The sequence below is a fragment of the Glycine soja genome, chromosome 10 (assembly GCF_004193775.1).
Source record: "Glycine soja cultivar W05 chromosome 10, ASM419377v2, whole genome shotgun sequence".
Taxonomy (NCBI): Eukaryota; Viridiplantae; Streptophyta; class Magnoliopsida; order Fabales; family Fabaceae; genus Glycine; species Glycine soja.
The window spans coordinates 8892019-8916943 of NC_041011.1; the positions used below are offsets into that span (position 1 = coordinate 8892019).

The 24925-nt window shown below is 33.9% G+C and overlaps 2 protein-coding genes across 7 annotated transcripts; both read left to right on the forward strand.

Annotated features, from left to right (window-relative positions):
• The first annotated feature begins 8365 nt into the window (after positions 1 to 8365).
• LOC114372550 (protein TRANSPARENT TESTA 9-like) lies at positions 8366 to 9586 on the forward strand. Its single transcript, XM_028330170.1, has 4 exons — positions 8366 to 8756; positions 9158 to 9209; positions 9289 to 9378; positions 9462 to 9586. Exons 1-4 carry the CDS (start codon positions 8704 to 8706, stop codon positions 9507 to 9509), a joined length of 243 nt encoding a protein of 80 aa, XP_028185971.1. The 5' UTR covers positions 8366 to 8703; the 3' UTR covers positions 9510 to 9586.
• A 249-nt stretch (positions 9587 to 9835) lies between these two features.
• Positions 9836 to 23924, forward strand: LOC114372548 (protein TRANSPARENT TESTA 9-like). 6 transcript variants are annotated; one of them, XM_028330164.1, is made up of 13 exons: positions 9836 to 9895; positions 10145 to 10202; positions 10536 to 10643; positions 12867 to 12955; positions 13046 to 13100; positions 16092 to 16162; positions 18687 to 18757; positions 21148 to 21253; positions 21612 to 21686; positions 21805 to 21854; positions 22345 to 22501; positions 22594 to 22760; positions 23366 to 23924. In XM_028330164.1, exons 3-13 carry the CDS (start codon positions 10588 to 10590, stop codon positions 23618 to 23620), a joined length of 1152 nt encoding a protein of 383 aa, XP_028185965.1. In that variant the 5' UTR covers positions 9836 to 9895; positions 10145 to 10202; positions 10536 to 10587; the 3' UTR covers positions 23621 to 23924. The 6 variants fall into 6 exon arrangements, with proteins under 6 accessions (XP_028185965.1, XP_028185964.1, XP_028185966.1 ...); XM_028330163.1 differs by lacking the exons at positions 9836 to 9895; positions 10145 to 10202 and adding an exon at positions 10958 to 12216 and having other exon boundaries at positions 10638 to 10860; XM_028330165.1 differs by lacking the exons at positions 9836 to 9895; positions 10145 to 10202 and having other exon boundaries at positions 10639 to 12011.
• The last annotated feature ends 1001 nt before the right edge of the window (positions 23925 to 24925 follow it).

Below are 24925 nucleotides of genomic sequence, written 5' to 3' on the forward strand. Positions count from 1 at the left end.
GAGGAGGCAAATGCTCTATCAGAAGGGTGGGAAATAACAACTACAAATACCAATAAGACTGATGTTTGAGAAGCAAAAGGGAAGAATGATCATCAAGAGTGTAAGAAGAACAACTAGTGATGTTGCATTACAAAAGGATAACAACAAAACAAAAGTGAAGTGGATACATAATGACATTCAAGAGGTATTCGGGGTCCTAATTGAGGGATGCTTGTAGAAGGTGGTACATACTTACAAGGAAATGTAGGGCAAAGATAAGAAGGAGATTGACAAAATTACAAAAGTAATTGGAGGAAGGAATATATGTGGTTTTTTATGAAGATATTAAGCCTAAACATTAAAGGTCTAGGGGTGTCATGTGGAGGGAGATGAGGAAGTTAATTAAAGAAGAAGATCATGTTTTGGCCTGGTTGTAGGAGACTAAAAAACAAGAGATGACATATACAATATGCTTTGCTTTATAGGGTGATCATTTGGTGGAATGGAAAACTTTTTCAGCTACAAATATAGAAGGTGGTTTGCTAGGTTTATGAAAGAAAAACTATTTTAATTTGAGTGGTGTTTTTCCAGGTATGGGTTACATTGGTTTTAGAGGATCAATAAATAATGAATCTAATTCGCTAGTTATTCTCAATATCTACTCATCGTGCACTTTGGAGGTCAAAAGGTATTGTCCTTGGGTGGTTAAAGATGTTGTTTATGATTGGGGTTCAAAACCTTTTCGGATCCTCAATTATTAGTTCTCTCATCCATCTATTCTACTTTTTGTGCAACAATCTCTCAAGAACATCAAGGTAGAAGGGTGGGCAACATATGTGTTCAAGAAAAAAAACTAAAAAGATTGAAGTTAGAGCTTAAAGATGGAATGTATAGGTGTTTGGTGATGTGAAAAATAAACAAGGTTGTGTTGTTAAGGAGATTAGAGACTTGGATTCTAAAGATGAGGTAAGACTTATAACAAAGCAAGAGAAAGATATAAGGAAGAAAATGGTAGATGAATTTGGGTGTCTATCAAGAAGGCATGAGTCATTGTAGTATCAAAAATCCATAGTAAGTTAGTTGAGAGAAGGGGATGAAAACTCCAAGTTTTTTCACAAGGTGGTAAATTGGCATAAAAGAACACATGTTTTGAAGGGGATATACATAAATGGTAGATAGAAAAAGGAACCAGTGAGAGTTAAGGAGGAAGTGAAGATGTTCTTTGAAGCAAAATTCAAAGAGCAAGAGGGTAGTGCTATTTCACTTGATGGTGTCCCCTTTGCTTCTATTGATCACAACAATAACTATTTGTTGGTGGCTAAATTTTTGGAAGAGGAAATGAGACAATCAATATGGGAATGTGATGGTGATAAATTCCCTGGTCTTGATGACTACAACTTTCACTTCATCCGATCTTGCTGGGAATTACTCAAGGAGGACATTCTAAAGGTGATGAAGGAGTTTCATAGAAACCAAATATTGCCTAGAGGCTCCAATGCAACTATTTTGGCACATATTCCTAAGATTGAGAGTCCTATTGGTTTGAATGATTATAGACCTATATCCCTAGCTTGTTAGTTTTCTATACAAGGTAGTGGCAAAAGTCTTGTCTAATAGACTGAAGAGAGTGTTGCATAAGGTGGTTCATAAGTCACAATCAACTTTTTTTGGGGTGGGGTTGGGGGGATATGTTGGATGGGGGTGGTTATAGCAAATGAGGTAATTTGGAAGGTAAAAGTGAAGAGGAAAGAGTGCATCATTTTTAAGGTAGACTTCGAGAAAATATATGACTCTGTCAAATGGTCTTTCTTATACTACATGTTGAAGAGATGTGACTTTTGTTACAAGTGGATAACCTGTACGAAAGGTTGTGTTGAGTCTTCGACTATTTCATTTCTAGTTAATGGGATTCCAACCTAAGAGTTTGAAAATCAAAGGGGGTTTAAGGCAAGCAATCCACTAGCACCGTTCTTGTTCCTTTTAGTGGCAGAAGGTCTTGTTGACCTAGTGAGAAATGCAGTGTCAAAAGGAATACTGATGGGTTGTGGGGTGGATGATGTGGCACTACAAATTTCCTCCTTACCATTTGCAGGTGATGTGCTACTTTTTGGACAACCAAAGGTCAACAATGTTTTCACTTGGAAAGCTATCCTCATAAGCTTTGAACTGATGGCGAGTCTAAAGGTGAATTTCCATAAAAGCAAGCTGGCAGAAGTATGAGTCAAGAAGGAAATCATGCATAAATTTTCTTCCATTCTAAATTGTTAGTTGATGAAAGTTCCCTTTGTATATCTAGGCATCCTTGTGGGGGCCAATTTTAGAAGAGTGGATACTTGGAAACCAGGGGTGGAGAAAATCTCAAGGAAACTTGCCTCTTGGAAACATAAGCTTTTATCCTTTGGTGGTAGAGTGTGTCTCATTAAGTTGGTGTTATCATCAATGCCTATGTTTTGTTTTTCACTTCATAAAGTGCCTACAGAGGTCATTAATGAAATTGCTAAGCTATAAAGGGGGTTTTGTGGGGGGTAAAAAAGGATGAGAAAAAATTATGTTGGGTAAGTTGGCACTAAATTTGTTGTTCAAATGAGTGTGGTGGCTTGGGAATTAAAGACCTTAAAAGTTTTATTAAAGTTTTTTTAGCAAATTGGATGTGGAGGTTTATTAATGAACATGATTCTATATGGGTTAGAATTTTAAAAGAGAAAACTGGTCTGGGGGTGGATTTTATGCATAATCCATCAACACCATCATGCTAGGAAGATGTGCATGAGGTGTGATAAAAAGATCACCGACAAGATTGGTTTTGGAAAGCTTTGAAGCAAAAGGTTGGCAATGGAGGAGACACACTCTTTTGGAAAGATGTATGGCCAGGGAAGAGGAAATTGGAATTAAATTCAGCAGATTGCTTTCGATATCAACACAATCAAATTGTTGTATAAATGAAGTTGGTAGGTGGGTAATAGGGAGTGGAAGTGGGATTTACATTGGAAAAGAAATCTATTTATATAGGAAAATCATTTAATAAATGGTTTTCTCAATTCATTAGATTTAGTGAGGTTAATTAGGGATGAGAATGATTCTTGGTGTTAGGAGGATTTAGATATGTATACTGTGAAGATGACATATGAACTATTGCAGGGAGGAAAAGAGTTCCACATATCTCAATCTTGCAAACAATTATAGTGTCTTAAAGCACCTTCCATGAATTTAGCTTTCAGATGGAGGATTGCATTGTCCAAAGTTCCAACATTAACCAACCTTAAACACATATTGATTTTGGGACATAGTGAGGATTCAAAATGTCAGATTAGGTGTAGGAAGGGATGCAAGGTTGATGTGGTCTAATGTCTAGCTTGTAGTGATCTGTACAATCTAGTTATAGAGAAATGACATAGTTTTTAGTAAGGGTAATTTATGCATGGAAAACATGTTGGAGATTATTAGGAGGTCGTGGAAATGGAATACGACATAGTTGAAAGGATTTCATTATTTTATGTATGATTGGTCCTTCAATGTTAGATCTGTGATGCAATAGAGCTAGACAATAATTGAAACCTGTTGGCATGCATATATCATGAATTTTCTGGTTATGTGTCCTATAAAGTAGGCAATACAAAGGGAGAGGATGTCTTTCTCAAGAGGAGGAGGGTGGTGATTTTAATGTCTGATGTTGCATGCGGATCAACACCATTGGGTAGTTTATGGCATATGGTTCATCAAAAACAAATGTCTAGAAATGATTTTATTAAGATACCCTTTCCTTTGAGTTCTATTAGAAATTATCCTCTTTCGAGCGACTAATCCCTAAAACTGATGCATATAAGACCTTCCTTGTATTTATACTAAGGATTACCCTCTTTCGAGCGCCTAACCCTTAAAGATGATGCAAGGATGAATGATACATGAAATTAAAATAAGAAAGAATAATAGGAAAGAAAACACCTATTTGCATTGATAGATATGAAGCATACAATACATCTTTTGGCTTCTTAGGCCTGCTAGGCCCTAACTAAGGGGGTTTAGCATCTCATTGTCATGAGAGGCTTTACAGTTTAGGGGCTGATGTGGATAAAAGAAGAGGAATAGATAGAGGAGGAGAAGGGGATAATGAACATAGATAGAGGGTTTCCCCTATTAAAGATGCTTAGGCTTATGATGTATTCATTAGAGAGCTCTGAGTCACTAGGGTGGTCTAGGGGTTGGTATCCCAGTGTGTATTTCTCCTTTGCTTCCTACTCTCTTTATAGGCCTAAGGTAGCTTAATTTCCACGCGACTTCGCGCTAAGTGCGCCTTTGGGCTTCTTCGTGGGCCATCTTCATGCTAAGCGAGGAGCTGCGCTGGGCCTGTCTTGTGTGCTAAGCGAGCTGTCCCAATCTTCAACTTTTTCTTCAAATTTTTGCATCAATTTTCCTTCAAAGCACTTGAAATTTTCTTCTTTTAAATTCTGCTAATAAAAAACTACAAAGATATTAATTTCTTTATTATTTCATTAAAAACAATAATAAAGTAAAGAAATTACAATCATTCTTAGCCAAAATTGACTACCAAATTAACTCAAATTTCACAGTTATCACTTATATCCTCTGTTTCCTCCACTATCTTCACCACCATGGTAGTACCACACAACAACATATTCATGTAATCCCTGGTTCACACCATTAATGGGATACCCATGCATATGATCCATGCCATTCTATTCCCTGGAACTATGGTGGGATTCCTTTTTTCCAATGATAGAAACAAAGACCAAATTCCATGAATTTTGCCTTTATTAATCTTTTCCCTCATACCATCATCTACACCCCCAACAAGAACCATATCATCTCCCTATTACCTCCTAATAAGCATACGTCTTCAATTGTCAAACATAGTAATGTCCTTTAACTTCCCCACCCAACAACCCTCTAACCTTGCTAAGTATCTTTTATTTGTTTCCACCCATGCCCTTCATTGTTGCTTCTATTGGTTCCCTTGACTTTCATCTCTAAGTGTGTTGTTGTCCCCTTTGTCCAAGACCACACTTTGGTGGTTTTTCCCTTAGAGATGCATTTTGATTGCTCTTGGTTTTGCTTGTATCGATGCTTGAAACATGATTAGTCACCTACTTCTTTTTGTTCTCCTTGTTCATCACTTCTTTGTTGTGGTCCTTCATATGCACCTCCGTACTGCTTCCCCTTCATATAGAATCCCAAATCATCATATTTCCTCCTTTTGTACTCTTGGAGATTCACATGCATCTTAACATTACGAATAACAATTTGTTCCAGTTGCCTTTCCAATTTCAAAGCATTTTCCACACCTTTAAATCTTAGAAAGCCAAACATGTGATCCCATCTATTTCTTCTCTCCACAATCACCAAATCACATATTTTTTTCCCTACTGTCGAAAGGTTCCCCATAAATCTGATGCCTTGAAATCCTCTAGAAATCTTGAAAAGAAAATCGTGGATACGTTCCCCTAATTTCTTCCAACTGTTTGCTTCCATTTTCCTTTTGTTCGTGCAACTCCTTGTCTCTATGATTCCCCCATTCTCCATCTCATAGCAAAAATGAGGGTATCACATCGTCAAAGTTGCCAATCAGTTCGCTGCTGACAGATATGTACTGTTTGGTTTGGAATTCATTTAGTCTAAACTTGTTAATTGATCTGTGGATTCGATACCACCACAAATTGTAGAAAAAATAAAAAAATGCAAGAAAACCTCTTTCTCTCATCAAAATTTACTACTAAAATACCCAAGTGCAACTCCTCTTCACACACAAGGAAAAAACAACCACACAACATGTGATAACAATTGTCTTTTGAATATGATTTTAGAATTTCGTCCAAAGGATGAACCCAATATCACTTGAAAAACAAACACACCCACCACCTACCACTTGTTTGATCAAATGCCCAACTCACGAAGAGATGCAAAACGATAAGTATGGGTTATCATTTCCTTGACAACTCATCATCATATAAAAAAGAACTAGCAACCAGCCAACCCGATTATCGCAATCTACCCTTCAGCGGGAGGGCGTCTTCCAAAAAGGAAAACGCGCGGGAGTCGCCACCAACGTTTATTCGAGAAAAATGTTAGAAAAACCAAAAAAGGGTTTGTGAATTTTAAGAATAAGGGTTCGAGAGTTGTTTACGTGCGGGGAAGGTATTAGCACCCCACGCGTCCGTCACAAGGGATGACAACCTTTAATCTAGTGTGCAAAATCATGGCTTCAATATTTATTTATTTATTTTCCCTTTTTTACGTTTTTACTTTTTGGGGTCGACAAGAGTGTTGCCCTTGCTCCTACAAATCCTCAAGTGCGATGAGGAACTCAGACCTACATAGTTTTTTACAAGCGAAAAAAAGTTGTGTGTTGAGTTGATTTTAAATTTTTAAAAGGTTCATTTCAACCAAAAAAAATAAAAGAGACCGTTAAGGCGTTGGACCTTGAATGGATTCAAGCGACTTTTGTGGATAAAAACTCAATTCATGTTGATTTCATTATGGTTTCACTTATTTACTTTGAATCTCATTAAAAGACGATTTGAGATGTAAATGATCAGTCAAAACTCACTTTACAAGAAGAAAAGGGATTACTGATGATAGAAGAATGAGATGAAGATGTACAAAGCAACAAATAGGACCTCTAAGGGTGCATAGATTGTATCCAAATGCGTAAAAGAAATACTAATCGAATGACGAACGAAGAACACCGAGCGAAGAACGATGTAGAAGTCGATTACGGTTGCAATTCGGTAGCGTCTCGACCTCATTTTTCTTCTCATTCTCTTCAAAATTCAGTGAAATCTTTCAATGTTTGAAAGCTGAACCCTTTCTTCAACCCTCCTTATGCTTATTTATAGGAAATGAGGGGACTTGGTTGATCTGCAGCTCGCCCAGGCATTAACCTGAAGTAACCTTGCTCTGCCAAGTGATCTGATTACTTCACCCCTAAGCTATTTGGGGGCTGGCTTGCCTGGGTGAGCCAGGGGTTAGAAAAAGCTTTAAAATGACCCTTTTGCCCTCCTTTTTTGGGTATTTTATGCATTCTTTACCGAAACGTTGAATAATCTTTCGTCTTGCACGACTGGTATCGAACAGCTCAATTCGGCTAACAAGAATCAAAATGTTGGCGAATGATAGTCCCTAGACGAAATTAGGGTCTGACACCAACCAACTACAAAGCCAAATAAAAAATCTAACAATAATCCAATTGAGATCTAGCTACCCAATAGCAAAAGAAGAAAAATGAAGAACACCCATATTTTTTTATATTTCAATGAAATCTGAAATTGATTGAGGGGTTTTGCTCCTCACTTCCAGACGATCAAAACATGACCTTGCTTGATTTCGTCATGGGTATTGGTAAATTGAAGCGGATCATGTTGTGGGCCAAACACAACCCACTTGTTGTTTTGGGAAAGGAAGATGAACTTTTGCAACTCTAAGCCAACATGCCATCATTGTGTTTTTCAGGGTGAGGGAGCAATGGATGCCAATGAAGTTGACGATGCCGATGACAAAGATGGTGAGACCGTTGGAGTAGAAAGGGTTTGGTGAATGACCATGATACATGAAAATGGAGGTTTGAGATGGTTTGGAGGGGAGACATGACACATGTCCACTCCTTAAGGCATAGTCATGTTACACATAGGTTCGGTTATAACCGAACCTAAATCTCAGGCAAAGACCAAAATAGTTGCTTAGTCAGTAGTAAGAATAATTATCATAATGCTTTACTTACTTTTTTGTTGTTGAAAGAGATAATTTACTTACTTGTTTACCATTTAATATACATATATCTAAAATTACAATTAAAATCAAAGAGAAAAACATTTTCTTAATTTAACTAGACATAGCTTACATCTCCCAGTGGAAAACTATAGAAGAATGCATGCTTTGCCTGTCATTAAATGACATCACCCTCCCTTTTTCGTTATTAATTGAGTTGCATTGTCTAGGAAAGCTTCAATAATGACTTTGTTATTAAAGTGAAACTTTATTTTATATATTTATTTTAAAGTTCAAGATATAATTTGAAAGAAATATTAATAATACACTTTTAACATATTCTTTTAAACTACCTAAAACAAACATATTCATTTAAATATGTTTTTTTATTATCAGTTAAAATTTATTGAAAATACAGTTTAACAAATTTTATTAATAAATCTGTCTCTTAAGTTTTCAATAAATTCTAATAAATAAAAATATGAATAAAAGAAAGATATATGTTTAAAAATCTGTTAGCTTCTGAATTTAACTTTGCAACATTTAACCCATCAAAGAGAAAGAAGAACATATATAATAGTTCAAATTTTAGATATAATTTTATAAAAAAACAAAAATATTTTAGAAATATTTTTTTTTCCAGAATCTCGAAGTAGTTAGGAAGCTATAAATCCTCTTTCCAGTTCCATGTTCCAAACTCGGGCATGGCCAGTGACACTAATTTTACACTCTTTTCTGTGTTGCAAAAGACGCATCTCTGCATGGTTGATTTAGTCATATTTGGATACTGACTTGTTGAAAGGTTGTTGGGTGGTTACTGCAACTCACTACCAACCAGACAAACCAAAACCCACTGTCAATTACGCCATTTTTTTTCTTCTTTTCATTATACAATGCGAAAAACCAACACCGTTTCTTCTTCCACAAGCTCTTCAACCTTCGCATTCAACAACGACACCTCATCACTCTCTTCATTCTCATTCATTCCCTCACACCGTCGCCACCATGTTGCGCTCTCTCTGGCGATCCATCGATCGCTTCTCTTTTCAACACTTCCAGTAAGTGATTGATGAATCGATTTTTTTTCCCGCCATTGCTTCGTCCGAATTTGCCTCGTTAGGTTTCGTTGTGAGATTTCACTTTTGTAATTAACTTAATTAACGTAAATTTTTGTGACAAATTGAATTTCTATGATGCATGTTGTGGTTGTTCTTGTCCAGTAAGTGTATAATCAAATTTCCGTCATTGCTTCATTCGAGTTTGCCTTGTTAGGGATCGGTGTGAGATTTTGTTGCAATTTTTCATAATTAACTTAACTATTCGTAAATTTTGGTGACGAATTGAATTTATAGAATGCATGTTGAGGTTGTTCTTGTCTTTAGAGTGTGAACTTTTTAAAATAATACAGTGAATTATTTTTCGGTGCTGATGGATTTTAATGTCGTTGATGCGGTTACAGATATGTAATCAACGAACTGCAGAAAATCAAAGTTGTGGACCAGAATAACAGGGTAACATGCATCAATTTGTGTGTGCGTCTTCTTTTGCTTGAGAAAACCGCGATGCACTTATGCATGCTATTTCTTGTAGGAGCTTGTGGTGGATTTGTTGCAATCTGTTGTGGAGATTGTGACTTATGGTTATAGACAAGATCCTCAAATTTTTGAGTATGAATCTGTGGTAGAAATTTCATTCTTTCTTCTTCAGTTGGTGTTGTTTTTTGGACGTGGTTTTTATAATTGTGACTGATTGTAAATATTTAGGTGTTTCATGGAACGACAAGTGCTGGCGGACTTTGTTCGCATACTTAAGATTAGTCAAGATTCGAAAATTGAGGGGCCACTGCTTCAGTATTTGAGTATAATGATTCAAAACATGGATAGTGAACATGCAATTTGTAAGATACTAAGATGGTTGATATTATGTTGACATCTCTGGTTAAGCTCATTGACTTCTGAGTTTTACTTGTGTATGCATACTTAGTTGATATTTACAAGAAGTATTCATTTTACAAAACATAGTGTCACCCTTAAGTCCTTGTCTCCTTGGGTAAGTACTGGTACTTAACATAAATTGGTGTTCCTTATTTGCATGGTGCAGTTTATTGTGTCAGCAATGGTTATATCAACAACATTATTTTGCATCCCTACAAATTTGATGGGGGAGATCTAGCTCTATACTATGTTTCTTTCGTAAGGTTAATCCTTTCCTCCTTTCCTTTGCATCTCTCTTTATCACTAAACATTTGTTGTGAGTTTTCCCTGCTTGTTTAAAGACGTGAAGTTATATGTTCAACATTTTTTTCTCCTTTTTTATTTATTTGTTTTGAATAGTGTTGGAAAAAGTGGAAATTTTGTAATTCTGATATGTTGTTTCACATATTTCTTTCTTTCATGTTATAGTAATTTATAGAATAAATTAAAATTTTGTTTGTTTCTTCATACAGGGCAATTAGCAATAAAATAAACAGAGACACACTTTGCCTTCTTGTGAATGTTCAGGGGGTAAGTTCAAAACAATAAATATAATGTTTAGTTGCTGTCTGTTAGATCAAGATCATTATCTTCCCACTTTGGATAAAACACAAGGCTTGAATTATTTTATGGTTGCACTTATTAGGCTGCAACTATTTAACTTTTTTCAGTCGATCAATAATCTCGTTAGCAAAGATAATGTAATATTATTTTCAGTCAATCAATAATCACTTGTGAATGCAATGTGAAGGGGGAAGAATCATCATCAGTTGATTTTTACTGGATGTAAAGACTTTTTTTTTTTCGTCCAGCAGAATTCGGCAAAAGTATTTTAATATTCTTTGTTTCAACATTCAACTGCAGGATGCTGTAGTCTCTTTTCCCTTCTACACTGAAGCTCCAAGATTTGCTCAGCATGAAGAAAAGATTATTCAGACAGCTATACTGCTTTAGTTCTGAACATCTACAATGGTATTCCACTGCTATTTGAATTGCTTGCAAGTTGTAAGCATGCTTTAGTGCAATAGATTACTGAAGTTTGTAACATTTTTTATCTTGATTCTACAGTTAGTGATGACCTGGTCTATCAATTTATATCAATTTCTCCAGTTTCTGAATATTTCTCTGACCTGGTTCGCAGATTAAGCGATCTATGCTTTCACTTAGATGATTTTGTCTATGATAAAGGGTATGCTACTCGAATATTTTTTTTATCAAATAATTGTTGGTACTTTATAGGCATTAAAATAGTTCTAACTTATGGAGCTAACTGCCCTACACTGTAGCAAGAAAATGGACACTCAAAAACGAAGAAATGGGGTTATTCTTGAATCTGACGAAATTGCAGATGAACTGTACTACTTTAAAGACATTCTTAGTGTTGGCGAGCCTCATTTGACTAGACTGGTTACGGAAAATCTTCTGAATGGGCTTGTGTTTCCTTTACTATTCTCATTTATGGCTTCAAAGAATAAAAATGTGCAAGATGCAAAACTTTCCTGCAAACTAGTATGCCTTTAGTTTTAGTTTCTCTCTGCCTTTATATCATACATATATTAACTTTAGTGTTCAAGTCTGTTAATTATGATAGGGTAGTGCCCTCCAATTTGTGAATATTTAGGGATTTGACTCCTTTAAAGTGACATGTATAAAGTGAGAAAGTAAGAGTGTATCCATCCTTGATTTGAAATGAGTTTAATACAAGGTACTTTAATTAAAATCAAGGTGAACACACCCTTACTTTCTTACTTTATTCACCTTCTCTCTTTAGACAACCTATATCCAATATTTGATCTATACTCTATAGCATGAAAGAATGGGAATTTCCCCACATGGAATTCAATCTTTGTTTTTCTAAGATCCATGAATTTTGTTTTTATTTTAATTGAAAAGAGAGGAGAAAATCATCATTTAAATTAACCATAAAGTCCACTTCTTACGTTTAAGTAGTTCATTCAGTTTTTAGACTTAATCATTTTAGAAGAGAGAACTGTCGCACCATCATAATTGAATAATTTTGTCTCTCTTGTACTTGTATTTTTCATGCTTCTTATAGTGTGCTAATAATAAAATTGAACAAAAATCTGATATGAAAGGAAAGAAACATGAAAATAAGCTTGGTGGAAACTCCTGCAATTGAGTTGCTTGTCACACTTGCATATTATTCCATATTTTTTTCATGTGATGTACTCATTAAAACTATAATCTTTTCCCCATGGATCTGATTTGTCTGCTACAACTTTGCTATATATCATATCCCGCCTTCTTCAGGTTGTTGGTGGAAGAAGCATGATTAATAATGTGGCTGATGTTATCTTGTATCATATATTGAACTTAAATGTGAGTATTCCAAGTGAAGGGAATCCTTCTGATGTCCATGATGATGTTAGAACTTTTTCAAAGTGCTTGAATGAAGTGGAAAAAGTTATATGCATGAGTCAAATGGATCTGAGAGTATCAATGGGATCTATTTAAGTGCTAATTGGGAAGGTTTCATGTCTAGTTTCAATATTAATAGCTCAAACGGTGAAATTTGTTCCAAAAGGTTGGTGGTTTGTAGATTTTGTTATTGTTTTTTTCATCATAGACTTTATAGTGTTGAGACACTTTTGTTCTATCTTGTCCACCTTTTGTTTTTGTGTATGTGCCAGGGGGAGGACCTGTGGTGGTGGGGAGATCAAAGGAGAAATCTTGTTAGTTAGAAGGATTGGGATCCATAAAGGATAATGGTTGTTGATAAATGACTATGCCAGATTAGAAATAATGTTATACAAAATGTGTTGCTGGTTGATGTCATAGTTTGTCCTAGTTGGATTTTGGTTTCCATTGATTGATTGAAGCTTTGCATAATCTAATCATCGACTTCATTCTAATATATTACTTAAGCTTTTAGGATTGTAGTTTGCTTTTCCTTCTTTTCTTATAAGCTTCATGATTATGTTAAGAGTTTCATGAGAAAGCTAGATCCCAAAATAAATGATGATTGTATTTTATCCAATTCAAATTTGATTTTTTTTTCTTGGTGAATTAATGCTTTTATGTTTTCATGAAGAACTTGTTCTTCAACAAGGGTTTGCAATGCAGCTCCTGACATCAGGAGGTAGCATTACTAAGGCAGATCATTAATGCATTAATGAGTGCAAGTTCATGAGCTTGTGTATCTAAATATACATAATGAAATTGCTTTTGTTGTAGGAGTGGAATCTTTGCTTTTGTTTTCTGTAAGGATCAAAGCATATTGTTAGCTTCAATATTTCTCTTGCTTATTCTGACTGAAAGTAAAGGTAGTGTTATTTTGTTCATTTATGTACCCTTACAATTGTCTTTTAGTAAATGACTGAGTTATTTGTTTCTATTTCATGCAAGTTTTGCAGATCTTGATTGTATCCTATCTCCAATGAGTGGGCTAAGTGAGAAGAGGTATGGATGGTAAGTATTGATGGATACATTCATTTGAATTGAAGAGGATCATCATTTTTCAGAATATGCCACGTCTATTTCTATAAACTTTTAAAAATCATTTGTTCTTTAAACAAAGTTTTTTTTTTTGCTCAAAAAATTGCGGAGCTTTTTAACTGTGTCAAAATACAACAACAACAAGCCTTTTTCCTGCTACTAGGTGGGGTTGGCTACATTGAAAAAATATCTCTATTGACAAACCATTGACCTTCAAATCCTTCTTAATGGTTTTGCCCTTAGTTTTGGCCTTCCTCTACCTCTAGCAATATGGATACCCTCCATTTATCTATTCTCCTTATTAGGGTGTCCGCAAATCTTCTCCACCCACCCTTTAACTGTGTCAAAAATACTTGTATATAATCATGATCTTGCCTCCGTGAATCACAATTGATGCATGAGGTTGAGAAGATTTTGTTCTATTTATTTTGCTTTTAAAACCAATTTTTGACTACATGCATTTATTATTGAGAAAATTGCAAAAAAAGGAATTCTTTGTAAAAATATTTATAACTTAGGAACATGTAACTATTGAAGTTGTTGGACAAGTGACTTTAATAACTTAAGGGGGGGTGAATTAAGTTTCAAAATTTCCCACTAACAAACTTTTAACTCCCTTCTAAATGATAGACTCAGAATGCAGAAGAAGAAGCAATAATCAATTTAATAATCTTCTTTAAACATGTAAGACAAAATTGACTGCAATAACATAAATGAGATAAGGGAAGAGAGAAATGCAAACTCGATTTATACTGGTTCGACCATTTCCCGTGCCTATGTCCAGTCCTCAAGCAACTCACTTGAAATTTTCCACTATCTTTTTAAATCCTTTACAGACTTTGAACACATCTTGGGATCCCTCACCCTTGTGTTCAAAGATTCTCCAAGAGACAACCCGTCTCTTGATTACAATTCTCACAATCCAAGAGCAAACCAGTCTCTTAATTACAATTGACTTTCTGAGATGAACAGAAAGATTTATCTCCTTTAGAATGGATGATACAAATTGAAGTTTCCAGAGGAATTTCTCTCTTTTAGAGATGATAATACAATTTGAAGTTCCTGGATGAATTCTCAATAGATTTGCAAGTGTTTGTCCATGAGTTGTTGAGAGAGCATTTGACAATTAAATTCTCTTAGAATATCTCTCTCTTGCTTTTCAAAGTCAGACACACATATATATAGGCCTTTCGTGCCTTTTCAAAAAGTTTTTTCTGAAATTCTTCACTGGTAATCGATTACACAGCTATATTTTGAAGGATCATGATTTTTCAAAGTGTTTTCTGAAGTTTCGTTTCTGGTAATTGATTATAAACATCTGGTAAACGATTACATGATTCAAAATTTAAATTCAAAATCCTTTTTAAAAGCTGTTTTTTAAAATTGTCTTCTGGTAATCGATTACACTACTTGGTAATCAATTACCAGAGCCTTGATCTCTTGAAAACACTTTTTTTGAGACAAAAACATGATCTTGAATTAATCTTGAAGCAATGCTTGTTTATTGAAGCAACCTTGTGTATTCATACATTCACATTCTCCCCCTTTTTTGTGATGACAATCATTATCAACTGAGAATCAAATGATATCAAAAGAAAATGTACTGCTTGTTGGAATATATAAGAATCAAATGATATCAAAAGGCCTTTATCACATAATTGATGAATACTTAATAAACTATGCTTAAGATCATCAATAAGTAAAGCATTTTCTATGGAGGTAGAGAGATCCGTACCTATTTTTCCAACTCCAACAATTTTACCTTTGTTTGTTGTCTCCATAGATCACATATTCACTATCTTTGGGAGAAATATGAATAAACTTTGATGCATCTCCCGCCATGTGTTTGGAGCAACCGCTATTAATGTATCAACTTTGCTTCAAGGAGTCCATTATTCATATAATCATATTTTGATTTTGGTACCCAAATTTTCTTGGGTCCTTGAATGTTTGTTTTGAGTAAGGATCCTTTTGGAACACACACCATTTTTCCAATGGTACTTCCATTCTTTATAATATAACATGTTGATGCACTATTGATCATTCTTACCATAGTAAAAACATGTTAACAAGGGAGAACCAGCCTTTTGAGTGGAGACAAAGAAATTTTTATGCATCTTTTGTTGATTTTCAAGATTATATCCTAATCCAGCTTTATCAAAAACACATTTTTGTTTGCCAAATACAATATCTAAATTATTTTTATCAAGAGTAAATTTGGCAAGAGCAATTTTTAAAACTTCAATTTCTTCTTTGAATTTATCACAACGTTCACATGAATGAGATGCTTTATTGTTTTCTTGTATTAAGCATTTTGTAGAAGATTGATTTTTATCTATTGATTTTAAAGTTTTAACTTCAGATTTAAGATTTTCTAACTCTACATTTAATTTCAAAATTTCATTTTTCTAAACTTAAAATAGTTTTTTTAGAATATGAAACTAATTTGGCAAGTTTGACAGATTCTTTATGCAAGTCATTGAATGCATCTTGGAGTTCACCAAAAGAAATAGATAAGTCATAGTTAGAAGACATTACCTCTTCTCTGCTTTCATAATCTTTGACCATGAGACCCAAATTTATGATTTCATTTTCTGAATCACTTGAAGAATCCATATCATTATCTTCCCAAGTGATGTATGCTTTCTTTTCTTTGAAATTTTTCTTGTCGGATTTTTCCATTCTCCTTTTAAAGATAGGACAATCAAATCTCATGTGCCCAGGTTGATCACATTCATAGCATTTTGGAACTAAGGAATCTTCTCCTTTCTTCTTTGAATTGACGTTTGATCTCCTTTAATTTCCTTTTTTTCTCAAATTTATTGAATCTCTTCACAAAGGGACTGAAATCATCATCTTTTTCTAAGTTCTTTTCATTTGAGTCTTCTTTGTCATTTTCCTCATGAATAGAAGAAGATGAGTCTTTGAGTGCAATTCCTTTCCTCTTTTTGTCATTATCTTCAGGTTGATGGAGTCTCATAAGTTCCATTTCATGTTCTTGAAGTTTTCCAAAGAAAGTGGCGAGAGTCATGTTGGTGAGATCTTTTGACTCCGCAATTGCTGTTACTTTTGGTTGTCATTGCCTACTTAAACATCTCAACACTTTGTTAATGAGATCTTCATTAGGAAATATTTTTCCCAATGATGCAAGATGATTAACTATATGTGTAAATCTCTTTTGCATATCTTGTATGGTCTCATTTTTATTCATTCTAAACAGTTCATATTCATGTGTGAGAGTGTTTATTCTATATCTCTTAACATCAGTTGTGCCTTCATGTGTAACTTGTAATGTATCCCACATTTCTTTTTCATTTTTATAATTTGAAACTCTAAAATACTCATCTATGCCTAATGCAGAAGTGATTATATTTTTGGCCTTTAAATTCTATTGAACCCTTTTTCTTTCATCATCATTCCATTCTTCTCTAGGTTTTTCTGTAGTTGTATTTCCCACTACCATTGTTGGAATGAAGGGACCAATTTTAATGGCTTCCCATATATTTAAATCTATGGCTTCTATAAAGATCTGCATTCGGATTTTCCAATAGTGATAACCCTTACCATTGAAAACAAGAGGCCTATTAATAGAATTTCCCTCAGGAAATGGAAAATTAGATGAGGCCATAATTATTCTTGAAGTTTTTAAACTTTAAACAAGAATCCTGCTTTGATATCACTTGTTGGACAAGTGGCCTCAATAACTTAAGATGAGGGTGAATTAAGTTTCAAAATTTCTCACAAACAAACTTTTAACCCCCTTCTAAATGATAGACTCATAATACAGAAGAAAAAACAACAATCAATTTAATAATGTTCTTTAAACATGCAAGACAAAATTGACTGCAATAACATAAATGAGATAAGGGAATAGAGAAATGCAAACTCGATTTATACTGGTTTGGTCACTTCCCGTGGCTACGTCCAGTCCTCAAGCAACCCACTTGAGATTTTCCACTATCTCTGTAAATCCTTTACAGACTTTGAACACACCTTGGGATCCCTCACCCTTGTGTTCAAAGATTGTCCAAGAAATAACCCGTCTCTTGATTACAATTTTCACAATCCAAGAGACAACCAATCTCTTGATTACAATTGACTTTCTGAAATGAACAAAAAGATTTCTCTCCTTTAGAGTGGATGATAAAAATTGAAGTTCCTAGAGAAATTTCTTTCTTTTAGAGATGATAATACAATTTGAAGTTCCTGGATGAATTCTCAATAGATTTGCAAGTGTTTGCCCATGAGTTGTTGAGAGAGCATTTGACAATAAAGTTCTCTTAGAATATCTCTCTCTTGCTTTTCGAAGTTAGACACACATATATATAGGCCATTCGTGCCTTTTCAAAATGGTTTGATGAGATGTGTCTTTTCAAAAAGCTTTTTTTGAAATTCTTCACTAGTAATCGATTACAGGTTTTTGGTAATCGATTACACAATTATATTTTGAAGGGTCATGAATTTTCAAAGTGTTTTCTGAAGCTTTGTTGCTGGTAATCGATTATAAACATCTGGTAATCGATTACATGATTCAAAATTCAAATTCAAATTCAATTTGAAGTTCCTGGATGAATTTTCAATAGATTTGCAAGTATTTGCCCATGAGTTGTTGAGAGAGCATTTGACAATTAAGTTCTCTTAGAATATCTCTCTTGCTTTTCGAACTTAGACACACATATATATAGGCCCTTCGTGCCTTTTCAAAATGGTTTGAAGAGATGTGTCTTTTCAAAAAACTTTTTCTGAAATTCTTCACTAGTAATCGATTATAGAAATTTGTAATTGATTACACAGTTATATTTTGAAGGGTCATAACTTTTTAAAGTGTTTTCTGAATTGTCGTTGCTGGTAATCGATTACAAACATCTGTTAATTGATTACATGATTCAAAATTCAAATTCAAATTCAAAACCCTTATTAAAAGTTGTTTTTCAAAATTGTCTTTTGGTAATCGATTACACTACCTGGTAATCAATTACCAGAGCCTTGATCTCTTGGAAACACTTGTTTTGAGACAAAAGCTTGATCTTGAATTAATCTTGAAGCAATGCTTGTTTGTTGAAGTAACCTTGTATTAATCTTGAAGCAATGCTTAACCTTTGAATGTTTGTTGAAGTAATCTTGAAAGCAACCTTGTTTGATTATTCTTTGGCATAATCAAAATCATGTATTTATACATTCACAGAAGTGGCTAAAAATATCTGGTTAATAGTTGATATCTGTTGGTTTCAGATGCATTATATGTTTTATGTTTTTTCAGTTCAGTCTTTGTCTCTGCCTGTTTCAGTTGCAGACTAATGACACATCAATATCTAAGTTTGTGGATGAAAGTATCTTTAGATTTATGCTAGATGTATATACAACTTTATTTTTGATGTGTTCAATTGAATTATCCTTCATTATTATTTTTGTTGTGTAGTTTTGGTAGAATTGGGGTTCCACAGAGCATGCAAAGTAACAAAATTGCCATCTCCTTTTAAATTTGACAGATTTTAAATGCCTTGCTAAATGTTTTAGCCTTCCAGCAACCCCTCTCTATAATGGTGCTATGGCATGCAGGGTGGTGCTTGCAAAAGCTACTCATCTTCCATAGAGAGGGACTTAGTGGAGATAATCTTCTCCTATTCATTGTAAGTATTCAATAGCTTCAGCTAATTTCTTAACACACTATTACAAGTGGATTTCTACTTGCGTGGAGACATACTTGTATTCTATCACATGTATGACTAGGTGGATTACATTTGATGTATCAATTTTGTAAACTTGTTTAGCTTTTGATTTTTTTTTTCCTGGAGTTTCAGTTCAGTATATTTCTACCATCTATTGTCAAGTCTCAGATTATCTAAGCTAGGTACAAATTTAGGCTGAATAGCATAGTTGTTATGTAAAAGTGTATCATCAAGCTCATGATTAGTTATATGTAAGCCGCAAGAACAAAAATTGTTTCTCCTAATGTTCTAGGACTATAGGTTCTTCCTACAAGTTTCTCTTTTAAATAAAGATGATATCATGATAGATTATGCATGTTATTGTGATCATGTGTGTAAATCTTGTGTGGGTTTGAACAATGAGCATATCATTTCTAGGTTTGAGAATATGTATGGTAGATGAAAAATGTCAAAGAAAATAAATAGTAATTTACTTTGGATGATGCAGAGATATGAACTTATATATGTGTGTGTAAAACGTATCATATGAGGATGACAATCTTAAGTGAGAATGAAAATGGTTAATCTCAATCATTAGATTAAAATCAAAGGCCAAAATCAAAACATTTTAAATTAAAATCTTATTTGACCATAAAATCTCTATAATATTTACTAAACAAAAAATCAAATATCTTAAAGATTTAATTTATACCCTTTATCGAAGAAAAAAAGATTTAATTTATGTCAAAATTGTTGTCACCACAACAACCTCCACTATGATCGCTGTCATGACCACCATCATCGCCATCAACATGATTGTTGCTGTTGCCATGCCAACACTATCGCCGATGGTGGTGGCAGTGACAACAACAGTGATCATGTTGGTGACGATGATCATAGGGCGGTGGTAGTGGTGGTGGATAGTAATGGTGACGATAATCATGGTGGTTGTGGTGGTGGCCATGACAATTGTGCTGAAAATGATCAAGACGCTTGTGATGGTAATCGTGGTGATAGGTTTGAGATATTTTAGGATATCATAAATTAAATCTTTTAAGATATTTGATTTTTTGTTTGGTAATTTTTTAGAGATTTTATGGTTAAATAATGTTAATTCGAATTTAAAATGTTTTAACTTTTACCTTTCATTTTAATCTAACATTGAGATTGATTATTCTCATTCTTGCATAAGATAATCATTCTCATATGATATGTTTCTCTCTCTCTCTCTCTTTCTTTCTCTCTCTCTCTCTCTCTCTCTCTCTCTCTCTCTCTCTCTATATATATATATATATATATATATATATGATTTCTTGTATTTTGGTGCGTTGGTGCTGTTGCTAATTGATATTGGTTGGCTTAAAGGTTTTAAATTACCTAATAATTCTAGAAAGTAACTTAACTATGCATAAATTAAGCTAGAATTGTCTTGAATTTTGGAAAAGTTATTGTCATGAATCAATTATTCCTAAAGCTCAAGTTGTTAAATGAAAACTCATGAAATACTTTATTTTACATTTCTAGCATGCCCTCTCATGCAAAAGTCCTTAGGTTTGAAATGTGGGAATGCCCAGACCTATCTATCTTGTGCCGAATTAAACTTAAGGCCACCAGTCATAGAAGTGTACCCAAATGATTTGGCAATTAGCTGAGACCATGACTTGATACTTTGCTTTTTTTTTTTTTTTTTATCTTGTAATCATATATTGCTTCTCAATTTTTCAAGATATGAGGTTATCCTTGATGATACATTGTTATGATGGCGATAAAGGATACATATTTTTTTGTCATTTTTACAAAGCCCTTTTTTTCACCTAATGTCATTCTCCCCTGTTTGACCCACATTGATACCCCCCGTCATCAAAGACTTGAACTCTGGCAACTACCGCCATATAAGATATCTTCACAACCTCTTGTCTCTTTTTTTTTTTTTTTCAGTTTATTCTTTTTCTTCACAGCATTTATTTATTATTTTTTTTCTGTTCTTCTCTTTTTATTTTATTCTGATCTATCTTTTTTTTTTTTCCTGTACTTTGTTTGTTTTACATTCTCTTTTTTTTCTATTTTTTTCTTGGTCCTTTTCTTCCCTTGATCATCTCCTTCTGAAAACCGAAGCCAACTTCAAACACCACCACAACAATGTCAATATTGACATTTTTAGTTTTATGGCTTTTATCTTTCTTGTTAGTGTTGTTATGATATACATATGTGATTGTTTTATTACATCTTTTGTTTTGGATAAGATATGCATGTTATTGGAAGTAAATATTGATTTATCCATGTTATTACAGGTTCATTAGCATCATCAATTACAAAATTGCATTTGTGCATTCAAAATTTCTAGTTTTATAGTTTCTAGTTTCCATCGGCAGACTTCATATGATCAGTCTCGTGTAAACTTTCTGAATGAACTTGGTGGAGTTTGGTTCGATCATATTCCAGATACTCTAATAACAGAATTCGCAAGCTGTAAAAGAGGTATTTATTACTTTGTTCACTTTGAGATTGAACCTGCTGCATCTTTTTGAGTAACTAGGTATTTGAACAGTTAAAATAAGTCTAGAATATGGTTAATATGTATCAACAGGGTGCATACATATTTTCGTAATTAAAAAGTGGGAAAAATGTAAGGTTGTTCTTGTTGAATCATTGAAATTTTTGTTTTTGATAAATGGCTTTATTTGATTTAGGTAGCTCAGCCCATCTGTTGGGAACAGGATTGGATTTGGTTATTGTTACACTATGAAATTACCTTGATACTACTAATATGAAATTACCTTAGCGTTGTCTATTTCCACCCCTCTAATGCGCATCCCTCTTATTGCATTGCATGCAGTTCTTGAACAATCTTCCCAATATAAAGATCCATTATTTATGTTGGAGCTTGTTCTTCACCAACAACCCACCAATGGTATTGTCATCTTTTCACAACCAAATGACCTCTCCATTGGATTGGTATTTTACTTTTAATATTCAATGACACCAAGTACTATTTATTATTTCATTAAAAAAATGATTGTGTGTGACAGGTCAAACATCTTCATATTTTGCTTGGCAAAGGATGGTTGATGCAGTAAAGGTGTTGTCATTTTTCTTTCCAGTTGTCATCCAGATTAGTTGCAGCATTATTTTAATGATCAATTTTTAGTTTCTACAACAAACGGAGATGGGTGTTAATTTTGAATATAAGGATAAGTTTAAGTTAAATTGTAGTTTTTAACGTGGTACTGGACATATTTACAAGTACATCCAAGAGCTTGTGCTCAATGCATGATTTTTGTCAATGAGATATAGTAATAGTTGATTAGTTAAGACAAAAGAGTAAAATCTAAACTTGAGTTGTGGAGAGAAGCTTGAAATTTGTATGTCTAAGGATATGAAATGCAAGTTCAACAAGATGAGTTAGGTGGGATTTAGAGGTGAAAAATTGGGGATTACTCAATGCAGGTTTGGTGGGTGTTTAATCAAAACACTATATCGTTCCATGATTTTAGTTGCTGCTGTTAATTATTTATCTTTCATTCTTTAATACTCCTGGAGCATACTTTTAATACCAGTTGTTTATTCAGGCTTTTATTCTCCACTTCCAGTTGAAGACATTTATTTTGAAAGGTGGATTGGTTGACAAGCCATTATTGAACATGATTTCCAGTTCTACCAGTGATTCTAGAGTAATCCGTTCATCAGATGTTTCATCTGCTAGCTTTGGGTCAAATGTTTTATTGGGTAGGCATCAGTATATTTATACTTGGTTGTGCCTCTGGCATCTTTCTTTCTTACTCTATTTTGAAAATTCTAATCCTTTGTAACTGTTTCAGAGTCCGGAATACCTTGTGGAATTGCATTTTCAAATTCGGAAATTAGGGATATATATGTAATATCAGTGGCAAGTGGAATAATTGGAAAATTGCTTCTCGTGGAGAAGCACCCATTCCGCAGTGGACATGGAGTTGTGATTGCAATTGCTCCATTGGCAGGGTTATGTGTACGTCAATATTGCTGTGACTTTTTGCTGCTTAGAGTGTAGCTTTTATAGTTTTTTTATGATGTTAGTCTGATTAATTAAGAAAAATAATTATGTGAAGATACCTGCCGTTGTCTCATTCTTTGTAAGTTGGTTTTCAAAAACTGCCTTATTCTAAAATTTATATAGTCTCATTAATAGAATGCCATATACTCTGCTGCTATTCAATGTGAAGATACTTAATGTGATTGTTGCATATATAATATATCTTAAGCAAAGATATATAGGAGTAGAGTGCAGTCATGCATTTAGGATTTCTGTTGACATTTTTGCGTTTTTTCTTGTTTGAGTGTGCACACATGGGGTTTGGATAGGTTTATTGAACCATAAGCTGTACTAAAATCTAAACCAAAAGAGGAAAAACTATAAAGTATAAAACACTTGAATTTTGCCACATGTAAGATTTTTCTTTTTAAAATTCAAAGACCAAGCAACAGAAAAAAAAACAATTAAATTTTAGTTTTTAATCTTTAGAGGGGGGAGGGGGTGATATGTTTTGATCAATTCATCATGTTTTCATTTCTTCATGTGTTTCGTTAACCCCTTTTACCTGCTTGATGATACAGCCTAAAATAGATGAGGACCACCCCTCATGGTTGCATCTTCAAATTAGAGAATTTGACCCACAGTTTTATTCAATCAAAACCAGAGGAAACAACCTGAGCATGCCTGATCATTTGGCAGATGGGAGATGGGCACTTGGTTTGCCGAATGCAAGAGCTTGTGAAGAAGCTCAATTAGCGATTCTGAATGAAATTACCAAGCAGAGATCAGCCGTGGAGTATATGCTTGCTCCATTACTTCAGGATGATCTTGAATAAGCTGAAAGCTGAGGTAGTTGAAGTTGTTAGAAACTTAGAATTAGATTTCATGGTTAGTTTATATTATTTCCCTATTTGAATCATTGTCTCCCTTTTCTTTAATTTACCTGTATTTTTCTTTCTTTCTTTCTTATCTTTATATTTCGGTTCTATATGGGAATAGGGTTATAATTTTGCATATTAATAATTAGGGTAGATTATTTTATGCTATTGCTGCCAACAAGCAAACTTGTGAAGCATTTGATACCTATCAAGGTATAGTCTAAAGAGAACATCACATAATAAATGCTTAAGTTACAAGACATATGTTTGTCTCGTGTAATGTTTGATGGATAATGTAAAACACAGACAAAATAATATAAAAATTATTGTAATACCCTTTTTAAAAATAACTATCTTAATACAATTCATATTTTTGAATTTTTATATATTTAAACTTTATATGATATATATGATATAAATATTATAGATTTAAATATATTTTTTATTCTTAATATATTCAAACTTTGTGTTTGATCTCTCGTAATCTTTTTCTTTGTTTTTGCTCCTTAACATATGAAAAGTTATTTTTTATTTTTGTTGTTATGATCTATCCATTGGTGATGTGATAGTTAACTTATCAAAAATACGATTTGTGGTGGTTTTAAAAGTAACAATATTCATTTCGAAATTAAAACTATAATTTATAGTGATCGATTTCTAGGTTTCGCCATAAACCTAGTTGGTTACTTCCAATTACGTATATCAATGGTTCAAACTGCACTCAAAGGTAGGACATTTCCCATTTTTATAGGAACTTCTGTACCAGAAACAATGGTATCTCCAATTATAGCCCCTCTGGGGTGTAAAATATATTTTTTCTCACCATCCCCATAGTGTATGAGACAAATGTATGCATTTCGATTAGGGTCATATTCTATGGTTACAATTCTACCATATATGTTTTTTTTCATTCCGTCGAAAATCAATTTTACGGTATAGACGCTTATGACCTCCCCCTCTATGCCCGGCAGTAATGATCCCTTTGGCATTACGACCTTTACCATCGCTGTGCCACCCCTTAACCATTCGATTTGGTTGTGCACCAACCCCGCCAGCCTCCTTTGATGTTGCATGCTGCCTCCTCCTCCTCTAGATTTGATTGCACCCGATCCTTCCGTGACCAAAAACTTTTCACACGCAAACCCTTACTAGCACTATCGCGCAACACACTGCTGCGGCTTTGATGGTAGGATCAAGAAGCAGTGAAACTTTGTTAATTAATACCAACAACTTTCTTTTTATTTGAGATTTGTTTTGGAAGAT